The sequence below is a fragment of the Bombina bombina genome, chromosome 2, assembly GCF_027579735.1.
Source record: "Bombina bombina isolate aBomBom1 chromosome 2, aBomBom1.pri, whole genome shotgun sequence".
NCBI classification, from domain to species: Eukaryota; Metazoa; Chordata; class Amphibia; order Anura; family Bombinatoridae; genus Bombina; species Bombina bombina.
This window is the reverse complement of record NC_069500.1, coordinates 320,105,139-320,129,298: the sequence shown is the minus strand read 5'-3', so window position 1 is coordinate 320,129,298 and position 24,160 is coordinate 320,105,139. Positions and strand designations below refer to the sequence as shown.

General features: G+C 39.1%; 1 protein-coding gene across 5 annotated transcripts in view; it reads left to right on the top strand.

Annotated features, from left to right (window-relative positions):
- The window catches only part of LOC128648792 (synergin gamma-like), a 76,894-nt gene extending 62,332 nt beyond the window's left edge, over positions 1-14,562 (top strand). For 3 of the 5 annotated variants that reach the window (XM_053701659.1, XM_053701660.1, XM_053701661.1), the window contains 2 exons: positions 6,856-6,966; positions 11,197-14,562. In XM_053701659.1, coding sequence (XP_053557634.1) covers positions 6,856-6,966; positions 11,197-11,355 — 270 coding nt within the window. In that variant the 3' untranslated portion in view covers positions 11,356-14,562. Of the gene's footprint in view, positions 1-6,830; positions 6,967-11,196 lie in introns of all 5 variants that reach the window. The other 2 variants (XR_008400626.1, XM_053701662.1) reach the window with 2 other exon arrangements.
- Positions 14,563-24,160: the final 9,598 nt, after the last annotated feature.

Genomic DNA, 24,160 nt, shown 5'->3' with positions numbered 1-24,160 from the left:
AGCAAGCTTTAGGTTTTTTTTTTTTAATTTCACTGGTAAGTTTGTTTTTAGGTTTAAATAGGTATTAAATAGGTATTATTTAGTTAACTTAATTTAGGTCTAAAGTTAGGGGGTGTTAGGTTTAGGGTTACGGTTAGGGGTTAATATAGTTTAATTTAGGTTGTTGCGATGTGGGGGGCTGGCGGTTTAGTAGTTAATAGGTTTATTTAGTGGAAGTGATGTGGGAGGCCAAAGGTTTAGGGGTTAATGACTTTATTTAGTGGTGGCGATGTCGGAAGCAGCAGAATAGGAGTTAATATCTTTATTATAGTGCGGGCGATGTTGGGTGCGGGGGAATAGGGGTTAATAACTATTATAGTGGCGGCGATATCGGGAACGGCAGATTAGGGGTTAATACGTTTATGTAGGTGTTGGCGATGTCGGGGGCGGCAGATTAGGGGTTAATAAATTTATGTAGGTGTTGGCGATGTCGGGGGCAGCAGATTAGGGGTGTTTAGACGTGGGGCTTATGTTAGGGTATTAGGTTTAAATGTAAACTTTTTTTCCCCCCATAGACATCAATGAGGTTGCGTTACAGAGCTTTTCATTCCACGATCGCAGGTGTTAGAAAAAAACTAACATTGATGTCTATGGGGAAAACGTGCACGAGCACGTCAAAGCAGCGCTTGTATTTTGTGCGGTATGGAGCTCAACGCAACCATAGTTCCACGTTAGTCTCTTCAGTAAGGGCAGTGGTGGCTTTAAAGCAGTTAGGAACTTGTAAGGTGGGCCTTACTGCGTTTTCCTAACATTTTTGCTGCCCATAGTATAGAAAGCCAGAGTTGTTGTTCTTTCTCTTGCTAAAAGGTCTCTGCGAGGAGATGTGTCCTCCCATATCTTTTGAGCTGTCCTCTTGCCGGATGGCTAGATGCAGGTAAGTGCCATTTTTGTCTTCTATGTGGGAGACTATGCACTGTAAGGGAATCTGCAAATTTTATTGGCACAAAATATATCCTAGTAGGATATTAGCTTTAGCAGGGTGCAGGCACTTAATGTGATATGTAGGAGAGAGAGACGGTTTCCCTTTTGTTGTTCATGAAGGGGTTAACCAGTTTCATGGAGGCAGACAAGTTTTTATTGTGCTTATTTTCAGTGTGTGTTATCTTGTTATACTTAAGATAGTTCCAGGATTATTGAGATAGTGTTGTTATTTGTTAGGTGCAGTAAAACAGAACTGGTGTTGGTGTTCGGTAGCACTGCCGTTTTTACGATTACGCCATTTACCCTTCTCAGTTTTTCACCTGTGCACTGTGGTTAGTTTATTAGGAGAATATCCCCTAGGGGGGATTTGTGTTTGGGAGCTCTGTTTTTCCTTGCACTGAATCGCACGCTTGTTTTTCTGTTGCGTCCTTTACTACCTAAGATGGCAAAGCCATTTAAATAAAGAAGGGAGCAGCGACATTTTTAAGCTGGAGAAGCACGATTACCATTATGGTAGCGCTCACGTGTCATGCCTTCCTCTCCGACCGAGATCGGAGTGGTGGGTTTAGCTGCTGAAATGGTTTTCAGATACATTTTGATCCAGCTTACTCACTGCCTAAACTTGGTTCTTGAAGCTAAGATAGTCCCAATGAGTTAGAGATGATATCTTACTGGGTCCTTGATTCACAAGTCTGTTTTTAAAACATTTGATGTGTTTAACATTTTTTATCTCAACAAGAACAGGGACCCCAGTTTTCTTATGTTGTACTTTACTTTCCCATTTCATCTCTTCTATAGGTGGAGAGTATAGGGTTCAGAAGTATATATTTGGAATAGGGGTATGTTCCTATATTATTTTAATTATGTTTTTAGCTGCTTTTGCATTAAATCTCCTTCCTCCTTCTGCTGTTAGAGGGCATTGGGGTTATTTTTATATCATTATGCAGGATTTTAGTGGAACAAGGGCCTGTTCCTATTTATATAAGTTCCTGTTATATGGGATGTCATTTTATATTTAAGTGACAGTACGCATTTTACATTTTTTCTTTTAAAACAAAACATTGTAGCAAATATTTGTTCTTGCCTCATGGCTCTCAGGATGATGCTGTTTAGGCAATGCCACAGCTTCTCCTTAAATGTCCCAAGCCTCTATGGTGTCACATGCAGTGCCCTGCGGTTCCTCTCAATCTCTGGAGGAGTGTATTTTCCTGCAGATTTTGCAGCTCAAGTATTCTTGGTGGTATCTCCAGCTTTATCTGTTTTTTCCTCTCTTACAGGGAAAACGCAAGAGGACATTTAAAGTGTCAGATAGAAGGTTTCTGTGTCATTTTCTGCTACTCAGGTTGCTCTTCTCTCCTAAGTCTGGTGAGGAAGATTCGCCAGTAGTTCTGAGGGTAAAATCTCAGATTCGTACAGTATTATTCCTTCATCTGTTGCTGAAGTGGTTTCCTTCAGATGTATGCTTGAACACCTCATGTATTGTTAAAGGAGGTTATAGCTACTTGGATTACATCAATAATCCTGTCATTGTCAACCGTTTGAAGTTTCATAAACTTTATTCTTTCTAGTATGTTCCTTCCATGTGGAAGTGTTTCTAGAGGTGCTTGGGTCACAGGCATAGGAGGAACTAGGGATACCTTTCTCCCTGTCTCCCGTTCTTTTAAGGATTTTCCTGTCGCTGACTCCATTTATATGCACGGTGCTTCTAGTAGAAGGGAGTATTCTACTATGGCTTAGGTCACTTGATTCCTATAGAGGATAGTTACTCCTTTACGGATATTTGATTAAGAAGCTGGATGTTTATTTGCTCAGAGTGATGTCTTGTCTAATTAGACTTGCTGTGTTAGCCCTCGAGTCAGATCCCCTGATTGGTGCTGGTCCGCTCTGGCCTTTATGGCTGTCCTTGGAGATTCAAGGATTTGCTGGTTCCTTCTGGAATAGCTTGGTCAAATTAGAAGCCTGCTTATGGCTTAGTGGTACAGCCTAGGCTTTTTAACACTGCAGATGCAAGTTCAATATTTGGAATATATTTATGTTTTCCTCCAATTCCATGCTTCTGATAAGATTATCCTATGACTTTCAGGTGGGGAAAGGTATTTTATGCCACAAGTCATGAGGAATAGATCAAGGATAGTTTTTCTTTCCTTCTTCGGGGACAGTCCATTCTTTGAAATCCCGACCCTTTTGGGTTCTGGGAGTATCAATCTAAGATTCCTCTCAAGGACAGATTTCTCCTTCTAGAGTAACTGCAGTCTTGCTATGATGAGAGGTATTCTGGATCTAGGTTCAGGTTCCCTCTCTGGGAGTGCTAGTACCAGTAAAGAAATTGGGTCTAGGTAGTTCTCATGCTTTTCAGAATACACTCTTTTCAAGTAGTGTCCATTCTACCTTGATTGAAGAGGGTTTGGTCATAATGAACATAGACTTGAAGTATATGTATTTTCTAGTTCCCAGAAGAGTTCTGCAATTTTGCATGTCTGAGATCAACTAAACATTTTTGAGTTTGTCAACCTAGGAAGACTCTGTTAGGTTTTGGGGATGGGAAGGGTGTCCTCCTGGACATTGTATGGTTCGGGTGTCATCTTTCTTTCAAGCAACTCTTTTTCAAGGGATCTTGTCCTTGTTTACACTTCCTTGGATGGGATGTGAAGCTAGGAAGGAGTTCCCTGGTTCCCCTTTCAAGGGTGTTTCTTTTTAAGAAACTTAAATAAGTTCTCTATCTATGAAAATATTTATTTCAGAGGTCAGATAATCAAAGTTTTCTCCCTCTTATCTCTTTTTCAGCCTAATGTTCAGTGATTGAGGGATGTCCTCTTTTTCCCGAGTCCATTTGAGAGCTCTGCAGTTTGGCATGCTCCGTCAATGGAGTGGTGACCATTTGGATCTCTCTCAGAGGATAGATCTGGTTCACCCTTAGGTGATGTCAGGAGTATCTGTCTCAGGGTGCATGTTTCTGGAAACATTTCTGGTTTCTGATTGTTAACTCGGAAATCAGCCTGTTGGGCTGGGGAGCAGTCCGGAACTTGTTTAAGGAGCTGGGACTTTGGACTCAAGAGGAGTCAGTTCTCTCCTTTTGATATCTTGGAGCGGAGGGCAATTTTTCATGCTCTGAGGGCTTGTACTCAGTTACCCATTGCCGGTTTATCAGGTTCCAGACGGTCAATGTCTTCTCACTGGCTCGGTAGGAACTCTGGGTTCCTTAGCCATGTCAAAGGTGACTCGGTTTGGTCTGTGGGCAGTGGCTCATAATTATTGTCTATTTACATCCACATTCTAGGAGTGGACATCTGGGAAGAGGACTTCCTGAGTAGACAGATTTTTCATCCGGGAAGTGAGTTCTCCATCTGGAGGTGTTCTCCAGTTTAACCCCCCAAATGGGGGGGGGGGCTGGAGTTCGATTGGATGGAGTTTTGTCAGAACGCCAAACTTCCAAGGTATGGTTCAAGGTCCAGAGACTCGAAGGCTGCTCTGATGGATGTTATGGGTTTTTAGGCTTGCATACCATCTTCTATTTGCTCTTCTTCCTTGAGGCCTTGCTCGTATCAAGCAGGAGGTAGCGTTGGTGATTCTAATAGTTCCTGTGTGGCCTCACAGGATATGGTTTGCAGATCTAGTGGAAGATGTCATCTCCCCCAACGGGGAAACTTACTCCAAGGAAGGACTTTCTGATTCAGGGTCGTTTCCTTCATCCAAATCTTGTATCCCTGAAGCATGGATTTTGAACGCTTAATTTCTATCTAAGCGTGTTTTTTCTGAGTTGGTCGTTGAGACTATGATTCAGGCTCGCAAGCCTGTTTCTTGGAAATTTTCCATAAGATATGGCGTTAATATCTTTCATTGTGTGAATCTTTCAAGGGTCCTTAAGATTTTTCTTTTCTCCAGGAAGGTCTGGAGAAAGGTTATCAGTTAGTACCCTGAAGAGTCAAATTTCTGACTTATCTGTTTTGTTTGGTGGATGCGCCAGATGTCCAATCTTTTTGTCAGGTCTTGGTCAAGTCAGGCCTGTATTAAGTCGGTTAATCCTCCTTGGAGCCTTAATCTTGTTCTTTGAGGGTTTTTTTTTCCAACATTCCCCGGTTGATCCGTGATTTTCCTTAAGATATTTAGTTGTTATCTTGGAAGCTTTTTTGTTTCTTTTGACTCTCTCTTCTGCTCGGAGAGTCTCTGAACTCTGTCTTGCAGTATGATTCCCCTTATCTTATTTTTCATGTGAATAAGGCAGTTCTTCGTACTAAGTTAGGTTTCCTTCCTAAGGTTGTTTCTACTAGAGACATTATTCAGGAGATCGTTGTTCCAAACCTTCTTCAGTTAAAGAACATCTGTTGCACAATTTGGATGTGGTTCATGCTCTAAGATTCTTTTTGGAGGCGACTAAGGACTTTCGCAAGTCTCCTGCTCTTTTTGTTTGGTTTTCTGGGAAACGTAGGGGTCAGAAAGCTACTGTTTCTTTCTATTTGGTTGCGAAGTGTGATTCACCTGGGGCTGCTGGGAAACAACCTCCAGAGAGGATTACGGCTCATTCCACCAGGGCTGTAGCCTCTTCTTGGGCTTTTAAAGATAAAGCTTCCATGGAGCAGATTTGCAAGGCTGCAACTTGGTCTTCTGTACATACTTTTCCCAAATTTTACAGATTTAATTATTTTACCTCGGCTGAGGGGCTTTTGGGAGAAAGGTTCTTCAAGCGGCGATGCCTTCCGTTTAGGCATTCTTGTTCTTACCCTCCCCCCTATTCATCTGTGTCCTCTAGCTTGTGTATTGGTTCCCAACAGTAATTAAGATGAAACCGTGGACTCACCATATCTTAGGAAGAAAACAAAATTTATGCTTTACCTGATAATTATAATATTTCTTCAAGATATGGTGAGATATGGGGAGTTTTTTTACTAAACCTCAGACACCTCTGTGCCTTGTGTTACTCTCCATTTACTTTCGGTCGAATGACTGGGGGTTGCGGGTAAGGAAGTGATACTTAACAGTTTTACTGTGGTGCTCTTTGCCTCCTCCTGCTGGCCAGGAGTAATATTCCCAACAGTAATTAAGATGAACCCACTGACTCACCATATCTTGAAGAAATAAATGTATCAGGTAAGCATACATTTTGTTTTAACTGACATTTGGCAGCTTTTAGACATTACAAATGGTTACAAAACTGCCAAATTCCAGTACAACTAAAAATTATAAATGAAATGTAAACAGAAACTTTCTGCAATTATATATATCTGACGAAGGGGCATTGTGCTGTTTCGAAATGTAAAATAAGTATCCTGTTATGAAGATGAATCAAGTCCAGTGAGTGCTTATTTATTTACTATTATATATATATATATATATATATATATATATATATATATATATATATACACACACACATACACACATATATATATATATATATATATACACACACATTTATACAGGGCTCAAAATTCCAAGTCCTAAGCTACTAGCCAGGCCAAAATGTCAGTCACAACTTCTGATCCCACCCATCACCTGCCCACACCATACCCATTGCCGCACCCACTATTTCACCCCCAATTAACATATGTTTAGTTATTGTGAAACACCTTGTTGTGCAGCAATTTTTTATTTATTTTAAACCAAAACAAATTAAGCCCTTTTAATACAATTATTAAAAATATATGTGTACTGGTAATTTTGCATAATGTATAAATAGCATCTATCTCCCACTCTACTCACCCAAGTTCAATATGTACTATCCCAGGGCGAGTGGGCGAATGGAAATTTTGAGCCCTATATATAATATATATTTGAGCTTAGGGTGTTATAATTGTATTTTTCCTGCTTTACATAATGCTTAATAAATACATTTGTTATTGTTACCACATCTGGAGTATTTTTTTATTTTATAGTATTTTTTTCATTGACCCTCAACAGCCTTCACAATCAGCTTTGGATTATAAAGTTGAAGGCTTCCTTTCTGATTCAACACACTGCGTGAAAAGATGTTGTGGTGTTTGCCTGTTAGAGAGGCCAGAAGAAGGACAGGTGGGTTATACTGAATTGGAAGACTAGCAATTATATTTAGTAGACAAGATAATTTTCTTCACTAAGAGTAAAGTAGTCATAATGGACTGTTTAACTAAATGATAAAAGTTCATATATTTTTTTTTATGTATAAAATTTAGATTTCTCATAAATTCAGATCCTACAGTGTTTTCTATATAAAATTCTATTTGCAAAGCTTGTGACAAAATGAATGTTCATAAATCTATAAAGTTTGTTTTCTATAGAATCTTATAGAAAATACATATATACAATTATATTATTTTCGCCTTTAGTGAGTAAAGTATGTATCTTGAGGTTCCTTTCTAATGTAAACATATCAAAAACATATTGTCTGACAGGCTGCACAGTGTCAGAGGTTTTTGGGTAAGGAAATTCCTTTAGAGTATTAGACATAAATAATTACTAAACATACTGTAAAATATATAGATATATTTATGGATTATTTAGAATATTTTACAGTATGTTTAATAATTTATTTGTAATATTTCAATAACGCGCCTTAAGAATACTAAGTTTTCATGTGTGCTAACCCTACTGTGTTAACATCTAAATCGTGATACACGATGTGCAAAACGCATTGTTTACATTCCTATGTTCTTTACATAGAAAAGATTTTACTTTTTATTAATATATATATATATATATATATATATATAATACTTTTCATGTAAAATAAATATGTATGCATATATAGGTTTAGGTATATACAGATATGCATAGAAATATGTATTTACAATAAAAAGGACATTATCCCGTAAGTGAAGAACATTGGAATTAAAAATATGTACAGTATATTTATAGTAAAAGACATAAATACATAGATACATGTTGGAGCCCTTTGCAGTCAAAAACATTTAAAAAACATTTTTATGGCCCACAAAAAGATTTATATTAAATCCTTGACCCTGTTCCTCTATAGAAACTGTAACAAACACTCCCAGGGAAGAAAGGTCCTTTACGCAGATTAAGAAGGACAAATCTGCTCCAGAGAGGACAAGACTTGAATCCTATTCAGGAACCCTGGGATACAATGTCCACATCCCTCCATAAAGTCCTTGATTGTTCCAGCTTGGAAGAGGAAGACTTTTGTCCTTTGAATTTACGAAAGGAACGAAACTAAGAATTCTGGCAACCCTTGGGTCTATTTTTCTTGTCCTGAGGTAGGAAAAGATCTCTTTCCACCAGTAATTTCGGAAATTATTTTTGCCAGACCAGGACCAAATAAAGTCTTGCCCTTGAAGGGTAAGGACAGAGGTTTGGATTTGGATGTTATATCAGCAGACCAATATTTTAACCACAGAGCTCTCAAACTAGAACCGCCAGTCTAACCACTTGCATGCTGGCATCACAGATAAAAGTATTAGCCAGCTTAAGAGCCTTGATCCTATCTTGGATCTCCTCTATAGTAGACTCTTCTGAAATCAGGTCAGACAAGGCATCGCACCAATACGATGCTGCACCAGCAACCGTATCAATATTTGAAACTGTTTTGCCATTGAAATCCCTGATGAAAATACATTTTTCTTAAGTACACTTCTAGCTTCTTATCCATGGGATCCTTGAAAGAAGATCTATCCTCAATAAGGCATAGTAGTTATGTCTAAAGTAGAGATAGCTCCCTTCACCTTGGGTACAGTGCGTCACAAGTCACGGACAGAGTCAGCAACAGGAAACATCTTCTTAAAGACAGGGGATGGGGAAAAAGGAATCCATGGCTTTTCCTATTCCTGCGCTATAATCTCAGACATACTGTCTAAAAATTGGAAAAACTTCTACAGATGAAGGAATGGCATCCAACACTCTAATAAGTGTAATATATTTCTTTGGGGTCTCAGCGACAGTAGAGTCGGAGTCTTCCAAAGTAGCAAGGATCTTCTTCAAAGTAACTGGAGTTCCAGTTTGAACCTAAAATTAACCTCATCTGCAATACTAGCCATTACAGTCTCAGAGATCTCACGCTCAGAGTCCACGGAGGTATCATCATCATGAGATAACTGAGAGAAACTGACTAATGCAGCCTTAGCAGAGTCAGAACCCTTGCTGAGAGAAATATTTTTAGATTTCCTCTTCCTCTAACCAGCAACAGGAAAAGCTGATAATGCTGCAGAAACCGCAGAAGTTATCTGCGTAGCAAAATCCCCTGGTAAATAAAACATCCCCAGGAGGATATTTAGACGAACCACATGGCACTGCATGTGAAAACTTCTAAAGGGCCATTATACACTAACTGCATATAAAAAAATTATTAATAAAAAAATAATAATAAACATACTGTTAAATATTCTAAGTAATCCATAGAATATATCAATATATGTTACAGTATGTTTAATATTTTGTAATCATTTATATTCTTTTTAAAAAATATTTTATATGTAATATTTGAATAATGCGCCTTAAGAATACTAAGTTCTCATGTTCACTAACCCAACTGCTAAATTGAGAAATGCAATGCGCAAAATGTATATTTTACATTCCTATGTTCTTTACATAGAAAATAATGTACTTTTAGTTTTTAAATATATATTTCAAAACATAGCTGATACTGTTCATGTAAAATACATATCTCTCTCTCTTTCTCTTTCTATATATATATATATATATATATATATATATATATATATATATATATATATATATATATACAGGTATATACACATATATATTGAAATATGTATTTAGGAATAAAGGGGACATTATCCTGTAAGTGAATAACATTGGAATGTGAAAAATGTACAGTAAAAATACAGTAAAACACATCTAAAGACATAAATACATATGTATAAATATATAGCAAGTGCATTGGAGCCCTTTGCAGTTAAGTAGCTGAAAACATGTAAAATCATACTTATGCAATATTCATATTTAATAAAATATTTACTGTAAATATTTGACATTCCAATGTTCTTCACATAGGGGAATATGTTCCATTTTTTGGTTCAGCACCTGGGTAGCGCTTGCTGATTGGTGTATAAATGTAGCCACCAATTAGCAAGCACTACCGAGGGTCTGAACCAAAAATGGGCTGGCTCCTAAGCTTACATTCAAATAAAGACACCAAGAGAATGAAGAAAAAATGATAATAGGAGTAAATTAGAAAGTTGCTTAAAATTGCACGCTCTATCTGAATTAAGAAAGAAAAAAAATCTGGGTTTTCATATAACTAACCTCTGTCAGGTTTTTACGCTTATCTTAGCAACATTTCAGGTTATTCAGCGGAAAAAAAGTTTGTTATAAAACTTTTGACCAGGAGTATATATGCCTCTTGTCCTCACCTGATGTGTACAGCTAGCTCCTGGTAGTGAATTGCTGCTCTTGAGGTTTACTCTTCAACAAAGGATAGTTCAAATTTACAATTTACTTCTATTATCAAATTTGCTTCATTCTCTCTGCATCCAATGTGTTCAGCTATCTCCCAGTAGTGCATTGCTGAAGAAACAGCAATGCACTACTGGGAGCTAGCTGAACACATTGCTCTGCTCCTCCATCTCCAACACAGTCAGCAGGTGAACTGTCTTGGACAGGAACTTTTCAGGGACAGGCAGGAAGAGGCAGGCACGCAGCTCCTCAGACACAGTTTCATTGCTGTTTGCGGCCAGAATAATTCCCGGCTCTTCTTGTGGGCGGGGCTAACAGTGCACATTAGAAACAGTGCATCGCTTCCTTCTGCTGTGATCCTGACACTCAGGCTCTCCCCTCGATTGGGGGTTATTTTGATTGGCTAATTCTGAAGGTGTAACTGGCTGACACATCACAGTGGGGCTGGAGCTCCTTACCACACATAGGTAACTGTTACGTAATTGGTGAGGCTCTGCCTCCATGTCCCTGAAGAAAATTTGTATTCAGCATTAATTTGCAAAACTAATGCCAAATATGGCCACAGGCAACGGTATTCGGCTCTTTTCAGAGCTGGATATATCCGTGTCAAAGCATAACAAATTTACACTGATATAGTTGACTCTGAATGCCGTTGCCTGCGGCCAGATACAAATGCTCTCCCATGCCTAGTGAGACATATGTACCCAGCCGCCAATCACCAGCCATGTTTAGCTCTGAAGGACATTGCAGGGCTGACTTTTAATGAGAGCACATGAATGAAAGAGGCCATTTCCTTAAACATAAACTATCTGTATGTACATTATATCAAGAAAATTTGTTTTTGTTTATTTATCCCTGCAAGCACTTTTAGTTAATAGTCTCTTTACTTCTTAGCTTCTTTCAGATCCAGCACACAGCATGCTGATATATGAAAGCCATCTCTACCATACAAGTTGTGCCAACTTCTGGATGCACTGTGTGGATTCATCGCTGCCGGTTTTGCCCTGTCACAATTGCCGTTATTGCTTGAAACTAAACCAAGTGGAAATATGAAATCTTGAATGTCATGGACTTGAATAATGTTTACTTGCCGTGGTCTTCATCATTTTAGTTTTTATTTTAAATATTGTATTTTTTTTAAAGAATCTTGTTCACAAGTGGAGGGTAAAAAGGCTCTGTTGGTCCTTACAGCTTACTTCAGAGCTCTGTAATGTTATATAAAATGTTTTTCCAGGTGTCATATACTTTCTTCTTTCAGGCTTACGTGCTAAATGCTAAATTATATGTGTGTGGCTTATTTTGCTGGACCCTAAGTGCAACTCATCCTCATGGGGCACCAACTAATCTTCAGCATAGATTTTGGTTATAAACCACAAGATACATTTTAAAGGGACATCAAGCTCAAAAGTGAAATGGACATAAATGCATTTCCATTTTTAATAGAAATGTTTTTGAAATACACCTGTAATAGCAAAATGCTTCTAGTAAAATCTAGCACTTATTTAGTGATCATTTTTACTGTGCAAGGATCATATGTGCATATGCCTTTTACACCTGCATTATTAATACCACACCTGCTCAGACAGCATATATTGCATTTGTGATGATCACTCCTGGCTCTCTGAGCAGGCACAGTGTTTGAATGTAGGTACACAAGTCATATGTACATATGCTTCATGCACAGTAAAATCTTTCACTGACCCTTTTATCAGAAGCATTTTTGCAAATACATGTGTAAAACAAATATGCTTCATTGTGCACAATTCAATTTTCAGTTTTATGTCTCTTTAATAAAATAAAAATGATTATGTGACGTACAGGGTTAAACTACCCTGTACCAGTTACTAGTTTGGCACAGTCTAGCCACTCCAGGCAAGCCTGTGACTTACTTGAAAGGGTGCAAGGGTTAACAAACATTCTTTAGACTATACTAGACCTTAGAAAGTGCCCAAAGTCCCCTTTAAGGCCACTCATACTAAACTATCTCTGCTTCTACCACTTTAATATTATTATATGGGAAATCCTTAGGAAAAGCCAAGACTAATTATTATTATTATCGGTTATTTGCAGAGCGCCAACAGATTCTGCAGCGCTAATAGATTAAAGATCCCAAAACACAATTGGCAAAAATCTATCTAAAAACACTGTATTGTTACTTACCAGTCTCTTCAGTAATGAGGCAAAATCTTATTAAAGGAACATTTATTATGAACAAAATGCATTTATATTTAAAAAAAAAAAAAAAGTTAGCAAACAATTATACAAAGCAACAGTTTTTAAAAGAAAAATGAGTAAAAACAGAACCTAATACTGTACTAGCCTAGATATCTGTGCAAAGGGAGCTGGCAAGAAAAGACCGTCACTTACACTGTTTTCACGCAGTCTCCTATGTAAAATTTCAGAATGATGTTGCTGAAATCACAGTTGAATAAATTTTTTCCGTCTGGTTTCTGACCAGGCCCCTTCCTGAGTGGGCAAGGAAAGTAACCATAAAGCCATAAAAAGCTCTGCAACCCTGGCTGGAATAATAGAACAGTTTATAATTTTTTTGTTATGTATACTCAGTACATACACACATATAAGCAATCCCTCTGTGACATCATAAGGTCATGTCTGTCATCCCGTACCATAAATATGTTTAAAGCATGTTGTAAGATATCTTAGAGTGTTACCGTTAATTGACCTTAGGCCTGTGCCTTGACACTAGTTTATGTCACTTTGTTGTGGACATCTTGGGGCCATAAACTGAGATTAGGCACAAGGCTTCTGGCTACCTGTAATAAAATGTGCTCAAGTAAAACCTAAAAACCATTTATGACAGGGTGTTTGTTTTTTAATGATTAACCAAGGGAAATACTTGGTCTGGAAAAAAACAAACAAAAAAAAACCAAACTAAATACCTAGCAGACAGAGAAAAAGTTAACCCCTTACATCTAAAATCATGAGCGCTTCGTGACAGATTATAAAGATGTAAACTAACCAAATTTAAATGAGCAAAGAAAATAAACTGCTTTAATTGATCAAGCCATTTTCTACTAAAACACATACTATTTGATAATTAACATAAGTATAGTGGATAGTAATGCATGTGCCCATGCTATAATTAAAAAACATACCTATGCCAACCAATGCAGTGCAGACTTAAGCCATGCATAAGTGGAGAGGCTACATATATAATATTACTCTAACGATTGCATGTAAGAGTTGTGTACATGCATTTTAGCAGAAAATTAAATGGCAAGGTTACTTTAGATGTGTTTCATTTCTGTGCACCTCATCCCTGATACGGTATCCTTTAGGCCTTGTTCAGTTTTATTGTAGGTTTGGCAATATAGTAAAGTGGTTCCAGAATATAAAATGTCAACAACAGTGAGTCTACACCTAACACAAGGCTCCATGTTGTATTATCAGATGAAGATGATACTAAATCTATCTTTTATTTACTCTCTGTGAGACAGTCTGAATAAAGTTTATCATTTTAAATATACAAAATGGCCTTGATAATTCATTCAAAAGGATTCAACATGGAACTTTGATGCAGGGATTGTTCCTCAAAAGTCACAGCAGGTACATTATTTAAATAATATAGCTACACCTTAAAAGAAATAATCATTTGTTTATAGGGATATGAAACCAAAAAATGTTTTCTTGTGATTCAGACAGAGCAGACCATTTTAAAGATGTACTTCTATTATCAAATCTGCTTTGTTCCCATGATATTCTGTGTTGAAGAGATACCTAGGTAGGCATCTGGAACACTACATGGCAGGAAATAGTGCTGCCATCTGGTGCTCTTGCAAATAGATAACATTCTTGCAAAATGCTGCCATAAAGTGCTCCAGAAATGGACCTTCTCCTAAGCGTACATCCCTGTTTTCAACAAAAGATACTAAGAGTACAAATTTAAATTGGTAATAGAGTTAAATTAAAGAGACATTTTTTATTAGTTACTTCTTGTACATTACGCGCATCCTCTAATTCAGATACGCTCATCTCCACCTCTGATATTCTATTAGAGAACTGTCTTATTATCTCTGCTATTTCTAGTTTTACTGACTCAAACTGAGGCGTTATTAATTCTGCTAATTGTTTATGTGTCTGTGCTATTACTACTTGAGGATTGTGCTGTTAGTGTGTCCTCTAAACATGCATCAGGCCCCGTTTATACATTTGTTGTCTTTAACGGCATAGCTGGTGATCTTGACTTTGTATTTATAATGTATATTTGTCCATTAAATGTGATAGACCTTAAACAAACAAGGTGCTGTGAATATCATTTCTCAGTCTATAAAGGAGCGGGAAGAAGGGGAACAAAACAACTATTATTTCTTCCCCTTTTCCCCTCCCTTTCTTTTCTTTCCTCTCCTCTTAATCAGATGCCCACTTGGCAAATTTGTGCAAAGTGAAGTAAAGAAATAAAGGGAAGTAAGTGATGTAGATTAATAACTTAGTTCAGTGAGTGAAAACAACACACAAATATTCAATGTGAAAGGGGGGTGAAGTGTATTTATTAAAAGTGACTATGGGATTGTGTAATGCTCCTTTGTCAAGAAACTATGCCGTACCATATTACTATGGCCCAGACTCAAATTCAAAATTAAACACTTATGAAAATTAAGAAACTTTTTTTTTTGATGTTTAACAAACAGAATCTCCACCTAGGGGTGTGTATATTGAAAATAGATCAATAAATATAATGATCATATTAGACAATATAGTGTAAATGTAAACTATAGAGATCTGAAGGTTTAAACCTTCTAACATAGGCAGATAGATGCTTGTCCCCAATCCCTCTCTTCCCAACAACCCTGGAAGAGCAAATAAAAGACTTAGAGGGTACTGTGACACTCAGGTTAAATTACATTTTCATGATTCAGATACAGCATGTCATTTTAAACAACTTTCCAATTTACTTCCATTGAAAAAAATGTGCAGTCTTTTATATTTACACTTTTTGAGTCACCAGCTCCTACTGAGCATGTGCAAGAATTCACCGACTATACGTATATGCATTTGTGATTGGCCGATTGCTATCACATGGTACAAGGGGAGTGGAAATATACATAACTTTGAAATTTGTTATAAAAAAATCTACTACTCATTTGAAGTTCAGACTAAGTGCTATTGCATAGTCTTGTTATCTTGCATTTGTTGATTATGCAAATCTAATGTGTTGACTGGTCCTGACTATAAAGCAGATTCACAATTTGTGTCAGACTCCCAACTTCCTTTAGCTTTTATAACACAGTGCATTTATGCTATTATGAAAACTAATAGAACTTATCAGTAGTTATTAAATGTTCATATTTTCATGATACCTGCGGGTTATTATGCACAAGTAAGCCAAGTAGTCTGCCTAAGACTTGGTATAAGCTATATGCCTTCCCTGCAACACTCCATCTGCAATGTGAGGGTAAAAATCTTGTATTAAATTTTTTTTTATTTCCCCTGCGATAAGATACAGTCCAGTTTTTTATTATACTTTATTATATTTTTTCTATATTTTTTTTTCTATTTTTTCTTCATATATATTTTTATCCACATAGACTTTCACTATTGACTTATTTGGATCACTTACCTTTTTGTCACTCGATTTGTTTGTGACTTATGATACGTTTGTTGATTGGATTTTTTGCATAACGTATCTCACACATTTTTTTCACTAATTTTTGATCCTTTTTTGCAACTATTCTGATTTTGAAGCACCAAGGTACATAACTCCCAGCATTTCAAAATTCAAGAGGGACACCCCCCCCCCCCCCGCGGCAAAAAATTGAAATGTGGTGGGCGGGGCTTAAAAATCATAAGACCAAAGTAATATAAATAAAATTCTAAATAAAGTCATATATTTTAATATACAGGCAGCAAATCAAACACAAGCTCAAACCACTGGTATGGCTATGTGAGCTATGTAAATAATAAGCCTTTGCAAAGACATTGCTAAATATTTTTATCTTAATTGAACATTTAATAATAAATTCTTTAAAACTGCTTTCTGCATTCCCCATTAATATTCTAGATTCTGGCCTTTAAAGTCAGCAAAAATGCACAGTAGCACACTACATAGCATACACTTACACACACACTACATAGCATACACTTATACATGCAGATACACACACACTACATAGCATACACTTATACATGCAGATACACACACACTACATAGCATACACTTATACATGCAGATACACACACACTACATAGCATACACTTATACATGCAGATACACACACACTACATAGCATACACTTATACATGCAGATACACACACACTACATAGCATACACTTACACATGCAGATACACACACACTACATAGCATACACTTACACATGCAGATACACACACACACACACTACATAGCATACACTTACACATGCAGATACACACACACTACCATAGCATACATTTATACATGCAGATACACACACACACTACATAGCATACACTTATACATGCAGATACACACACACACTACATAGTATACACTTATACATGCAGATACACACACACACACTACATAGCATACACATGCAGATACATACACACTACATAGCATACACTTATACATGCAGATGCACACACACTACATAGCATACACTTACACACGAAGATACACACACACTACATAGCATACACTTATACAGGCGGATACACACACACACATTACATAGCATACACTTATACATGCAGATACAGACACTATATAGTATACACTTATACATGCAGACACACACACACTACATAGCATACACTTATACATGCAGATACACACTTATACATGCAGATACACATACACACACTACATAGCTTACATTTATACATGAAGACACACACACACTACATAGCATAAACTTATACATACAGATACACACACACACAGAGTTATGGATACAGATAGACACACACACTACATCATATATGGGTATCTGTAATTCATTGTATGGGGTCCTGGGGTTGGCAAGCACATTAGCTGGCAGTCTGCGGATACCACTGTTCGTTACCCTGGTATTAGCACTGCTCATTGTATAAAACTGAAGGCATGCTAGTATTATCACCAGGGGTTAGACATCATCACTACCAGAGGTAGGTTAGAGAGGTCACCATTACCCGTGGTCAGAGTGTATACAGCTTTCTTACTCCTGCTTAAACGACACACCATTCCTTTTCCACAGGGAATCTAACAGGTATCTAACCCTGTCAGAGCAAAGTCAGCTGCTTCTGAGTATGGGCCCAACAGAATTTAAAAAATGCCTGGGGCAAATCGGGACAGATGGCTAGCAACCCGGGACAGGGGGACAGACCCCTAAAATCGGGACAGTTGGGGGGTATGAAGGTACACCCTTATTTGAGTCATACACCTAGTTGTACTATTAAAACTACTAGGGGACTTACCATTATATTGTTTACACTTTTTAATATTCTAATATTTTATCATGGATCCATGATTTTATCTTATGCCAATATACTGTATTTGTTTATATATATATAGCTGATATCAATTGTTCAATTAAAACTGTTTATATTGTCCATAATCTTATCACCTTAACCTTTTTGTAGGCGCTCTCTTCTCTTCATTCACCACTACATTTGGTCTACTAGGAGACCTTTTGTGGAGAGCTATAGGTGTTGATACTAGCTCTATGTCTATTTTCCATAGAATATCACTACACATACAGTATATTAAGCTGCTGTTTGCAGCGCAAGTGCATATTCTCTGTACATTTGTAGTACTGGGATTTTTTTTCCAGGGTGTGCACAGATAACATAGTTTGAAAGTTCACTCGTCTGCTGGATGGCCTGTTGTATGCATGCCGATGATGGCTATATGGGAGGACGATGTAGAAAAGTTTGTGAACAAGAACTTAACATAATGCCTAGACATTACTGTGCTGGATTCTCTTTAATACTGCCCAGATATCACATCCTTTAAATCAAGGAGCCCAGCATTTTTGAAGCAGGAGCATACTTTCAGATATGCATGAATAAGGAAGATTCTTGGTAAGCAAAATGAAGATATTTGCAAAGCACGGTCTAAAAATTAAACAACTTTTATTAAATATAAGCATGTGAAAAAACTAAATTTATGCTTACCTGAGAAATTTCTTTCTTTCCGGATATGGAGATTTTACAACATCATTCAATTACTAGTGGGAATATCACTCCTGGCCAGCAGGAGGAGGAAAAGAGCACCACAGCAAAGCTGTTACGTGTCACTCCCCTACCCATAATCCCCAGTAATTCGACCGAATGGAAAAGGAATAACACAAAGGTGCAGAGGTGCCTGAGGTTTTGTCAAAAATAACTGTCTTAATAAAGGGTGGGGTCGTGGACTCTCCATATCCAGAAAGAAAGAAATTTATCAGGTAAGCATTCATTTTGTTTTCTTTCCTAAGATATGGAGAGTCCACAACGTCATTCAATTACTAGTTGGGACCAATACCAAAGCTAGAGGACACAGAATGAACAGAGAGGGAGAACAAGACAGGCAGACCTAAACAGAAGGCACCACCGCTTGAAGAACCTTTCTCCCAAAAGAGGCCTCAGCCGAGGCTAAAGTATTAAATTTGGAAAAAGTATGCAGAGAGGACCAAGTTGCAGCCTTGCAAATCTGTTCCACAGAAGCTTCATTTTTAAAAGCCCAACAAGAGGAGACAGCCCTAGTGGAATGAGCTGTAATTCTCTCAGGAGGCTGCTGTCCAGCAGTCTCATAAGCAAAACGAATCATACTTCTCAACCAGAGGAAAAGAGAAATAGATGTAGCCTTCTGACCCTTACGTTTTCCTGAGAAACAAACAAACAGGGCAAAAGACTGGCAAAAATCCTTAGTCGCCTGTAGGTAGAATTTTAGAGCACGTACAACATCCAAGTTGTGCAACAGACATTCTTTATGAGGAGGATTGGGACAGAGAGAAGAAACAACAATTTTCTGATTAATATTTCTAACCAAAACCACTTTAGGAAGAAACCCCAATTTAGTACAAAGAACCGCCCTATCCGCATGAAAGATAAGGTAAGGGGAATCACACTGCAAAGCCAAGAGTTCCGAAACTCTCCAAGCAGAATAGAGAGCAATAAGAAACAAAACCTTCCAAGATAGCAACTTAATATCTATGGAATGCATTGGCTCAAACGGAGCCTGCTGCAAAACTTTAAGAATAAGATTAAGGCTCCAAGGCGGAGCAACAGGTTTAAACACAGGCCTGATTCTGACCAGGGCCTGACAAAAATATTGAACTTCTGGCACATCCACTGACTGATAACCCTTTCTCCAGACCTTCCTGGAGAAAAAGAGAAAATTCTAGGAATCCTGACCCTACTCCAAGAGTAGCCCTTAGATTAACACCAATAAAGGTGTTTACGTCATACCTTATAGTAAATTTTTCGAGTAACAGGCTTGCGAGCCTGGATCATGATCTCAATGACCGACTCCACACTTAGACAGAACTAAGCATTCAATCTCCAAGCAGTCAGCTTCAGAGAAACGAGATTTCGATGGAGGAATGGACCCTGAATTATAAGGTCCTTCCTCAAAGGCAACCTCCAAGGTGGCTGAGATGAAATCTTCACTAGGTCTGCATACCAGATCCTGCAAGACTGGTTTGATACGAGCAATAACTTGTGGAAGGAGCACAAACGGAAAAAAATGATATGCTAGACAGAAAACCCAAGGAACTGCCAGAGCATCTATCAGAGCAGCCTGAGGATCTCTTGACCATGAACCGTAAAGCTCGTCGTTCTGGCATTCTTGGAAGCTTGTCGTTCTGCCGAGATGCCATCAAATCCAACTCCGGCACCCCCCATTTGAGGGTTAACCTGGAGAACATCTCCGGATGGAAAGCCCACTCCCTGGGATGAAATGTCTGTCTGTTCAGGAAATCCGCTTCCCAGTTGTCCACTCCAGGAATGTGGATGGCAGACAACAATTGTGAGCTTCTGCCCACTGAATAATCCATGCCACCTCCTTCATGGCTAAGGAACTCCAAGTTCCTCCCTGGTGGTTGATGTAAGCTACTGAGGTGATGTTGTCCGACTGAAACCTGAAAAATCGGACTAAAGACAATTGAGGCCAAGCCATAAGAGCATTGTAAATCGCTCTCAACTCCAATGAGTTTATGGGGATAGCAGACTCCTCCCGAGTCCATAGTCCCTGGGCCTTTAACGAGTCCCAGACTGCTCCCCAGCCTAGCAGGCTGGCATCCGTGGTCACAATCACCCAGGAAGGTCTCCGGAAGCATGTGCCCTGAGACAGATGGTCCTGAAAGTCTCTTGTTGACTGGTCTAGATCTAGCCTCTGAGACAGATCCGATTGGTCTCCGTTCCATTGTCTGAGCATGCATAAAAGGGAATGATGTCCATGGAAGCAACCATCAGACCAATTACCTCCATACATTGAGCTACTGATGGCCGAACAGTAGACTGAAGAGAGAGGCAAGAGGAGAGCACTTTGGATTTTCTGACGTCCATCAGAAATGTTTTCATAGATAGGGAATCTATTATGGTCCCTAAGAAAACCACCTTTGTAGCTGGAACAAGGGAACTCTTTTCCATATTCACCTTCCAACCGTGATAACGTAGAAAAGACAACAAGATCTCTGTATGAGAGTTTTCTTGTTGAAAGGATGGTGCCTGAACCAATATGTCATTAAGGTATGGCGTCACTGCAATTCCCTGAGACCTGATCACTGCCAAGAGAGCGCCCAGAACCTTTGAGAAAATTCTGGGAGCTGTGGCAAGGCCAAATGGAAGAGCCACAAACTGAAAGTGTTTGTCTAGAAAGGTGAATCTCAGGAATTTGTGATGATCCCTGTGGATGGGAACATGAATATACGCATCCTTCAGGTCTATGGTCTTCATGAACTGACCCTCTTGGACCAAAGGAAGAATGGAATGAATGGTTTCCATTTTCAAGGATGGTACCCTGAGAAACTTGTTGAGGCACTTCAGGTCTAAAATGGGTCGAAAAACACAATTTATGCTTACCTGATAAATGTATTTCTCTTGTGGTGTATCCAGTCCACGGATCATCCATTACTTGTGGGATATTCTCATTCCCAACAGGAATTTGCAAGAGGACACCCACAGCAGAGCTGTAATATAGCTCCTCCCCTAACTGTCATAGCCAGTCATTCGACCGAAAACAAGCCGAGAAAGGAGGAACCATAGGGTGCAGTGGTTACTGTAGTTTAAATTTAAAAATTACCTGCCTTAAAATGACAGGGGGGGCCGTGGACTGGATACACCACAAGAGAAATAAATTTATCAGGTAAGCATAAATTGTGTTTTCTCTTGTAAGGTGTATCCAGTCCACGGATCATCCATTACTTGTGGGATACCAATACCAAAGCTAAAGTACACAGATGAAGGGAGGGACAAGGCAGGAACTTAAATGGAAGGAACCACTGCTTGTAAAACATAGCCTCCGAAGAAGCAAAAGTATCAAATTTGTAAAATTTTGAAAAAATATGAAGCGAAGACCAAGTCGTCGCCTTGCAAATCTGATCAAAAGAAGTCTAATTTTTAAAGGCCAAAGTGGAAGCCACAGCTCTAGTGGAATGAGCTGTAATCCTTTCAGGAGGCTGCTGTCCAGCAGTCTCATAGGCTAAGCGGATTAAGCTTCTTAGTCAAAAAGAAAAAGAGGTTGCCAAAGCCTTTTGACCTCTCCTCTGTCCAGAGTAGACAACAAACAAAGCAGATGTTTGACGAAAATCTTTAGTAGCTTGTAAGTAAAACTTTAAAGCACGGACCACGTCCAGATTGTGTAACACAAGGATGGAACAACAATCTCTTGATTGATATTCTTGTTAGATACCACCTTAGGTAAGAACCCAGGTTTGGTACGCAGGACTACCTTATCCGTATGAAAAATCAGATAAGGAGAATCACATTGTAAGGCAGATAGCTTAGAGACTCTACGAGCCGAGGAAATAGCTACCAAAAAAAGAACTTTCCAAGATAAAAGCTTGATATCTATGGAATGAAGAGGTTCAAACGGAACTCCTTGAAGAACCTTAAGAACCAAGTTTAAGCTCCATGGTGGAGCAACAGGTTTAAACACAGGCTTGATTCTAACTAAAGCCTGACAAAATGCCTGAACGTCTGGAACATCTGCCAGACGCTTAACTAGCTGACAATCCTTTTTCCAAACCTTCTTGGAGAAAAGATAATATCCTAGCAATCCTGACCTTACTCCATGAGTAACCCTTGGATTCACACCAATAAAGATATCTACGCCATACCTTATGGTAAATTTTCTTGGTGACAGGCTTTCGTGCCTATCTTAAGGTATCAATAACTGACTCGGAGAAGCCACGCTTTGATAAAATCAAGCGTTCAATCTCCAGGCAGTCAGCCTCAGAGAAATTAGATTTGGATGGTTGAAAGGACCCTGAAGTAGAAGGTCCTGTTTCAGAGGCAGAGACCATGGTGGAAAGGATGACATGTCCACTAGATCTGCATACCAGGTCCTGAGTGGCCACGCAGGTGCTATCAGAATCACCGATGCTCTCTCCGGCTTGATCTTGGCAATCAGTCGAGGGAGCAGAGGAAACGGTGGAAACACATAAGCCAGGTTGAAAGACCAGGGCGCTGCTAGAGCATCTATCAGTGTCGCCTTGGGATCCCTGGACCTGGATCCGTAACACGGAAGCTTGGCGTTCTGGCGAGATGCCATGAGATCCAGTTCTGGTTTGCCCCAACGATGAATCAGTTGTGGAAATACCTCCGGATGGAGTTCCCACTCTCCCGGATGAAAAGTCTGACGACTTAGAAAATCCGCCTCCCAGTGCTCTACACCTGGGATATGGATAGCTGATAGGTGGCAAGAGTGAATCTCTGCCCAGCGAATTATTTTTGAAACTTCTAACATCTCTAGGGAACTTCTCGTTCCCCCTTGATGGTTGATGTAAGCTACAGTCGTGATGTTGTCCGACTGAAATCTGATGTACCTCAGAGTTGCTAACTGAGGCCAAGCCTGAAGAGCCTTGAATATCGCTCTTAGTTCCAGAATATTTAATGGAAGGAGAGACTCCTCCTGAGTCCACGATCCCTGAGCCTTCAGGGAGTTCCAGACTGCACCCCAACCTAGAAGGCTGGCATCTGTCGTAACAATTGTCCAATCTGGCCTGCGAAAGGTCATACCTTTGGACAGATGGACCCGACATAGCCACCAGAGAAGAGAATCCCTGGTCTCTTGGTCCAGATTCAGTTGAGGGGACAAATCTGTGTAATCCCCGTTCCACTGACTGAGCATGCATAGTTGCAGCGGTCTGAGATGTAAGCGTGCAAACGGCACTATGTCCATTGCCGCTACCATTAAGCCGATTACTTCCATACACTGAACCACCGAAGGGCGCGGAATGGAATGAAGAACCCGGCAGGAATTTAGAAGCTTTGATAACCTGGACTCCGTCAGGTGAATTTTCATTTCTACAGAATCTATCAGAGTCCCTAGAAAGGAAACTCTTGTGAGTGGGGATAGAGAACTCTTTTCCTCGTTCACTTTCCACCCATGCGACCACAGAAATGCCAGTACTACGTCCGTATGAGACTTGGCAATTTGGAAGTTTGACGCCTGTATTAGGATGTCGTCTAAATGAGGGGCTACTGCTATGCCCCGCGGCCTTAGGACCGCCATAAGCGACCCTAGAACCTTTGTAAAGATTCTTGGGGCTGTAGCTAATCCCAAGGGAAGAGCTACAACTGGTAATGCCTGTCTTGAAAGGCAAACCTGAGAAACCGATGATGATCTTTGTGTATCGGAATGTGAAGATAAGCATCCTTTAGATCCACTGTAGTCATATATTGACCCTCCTGGATCAGTGGTAGGATGGTACGAATAGTTTCCATCTTGAACG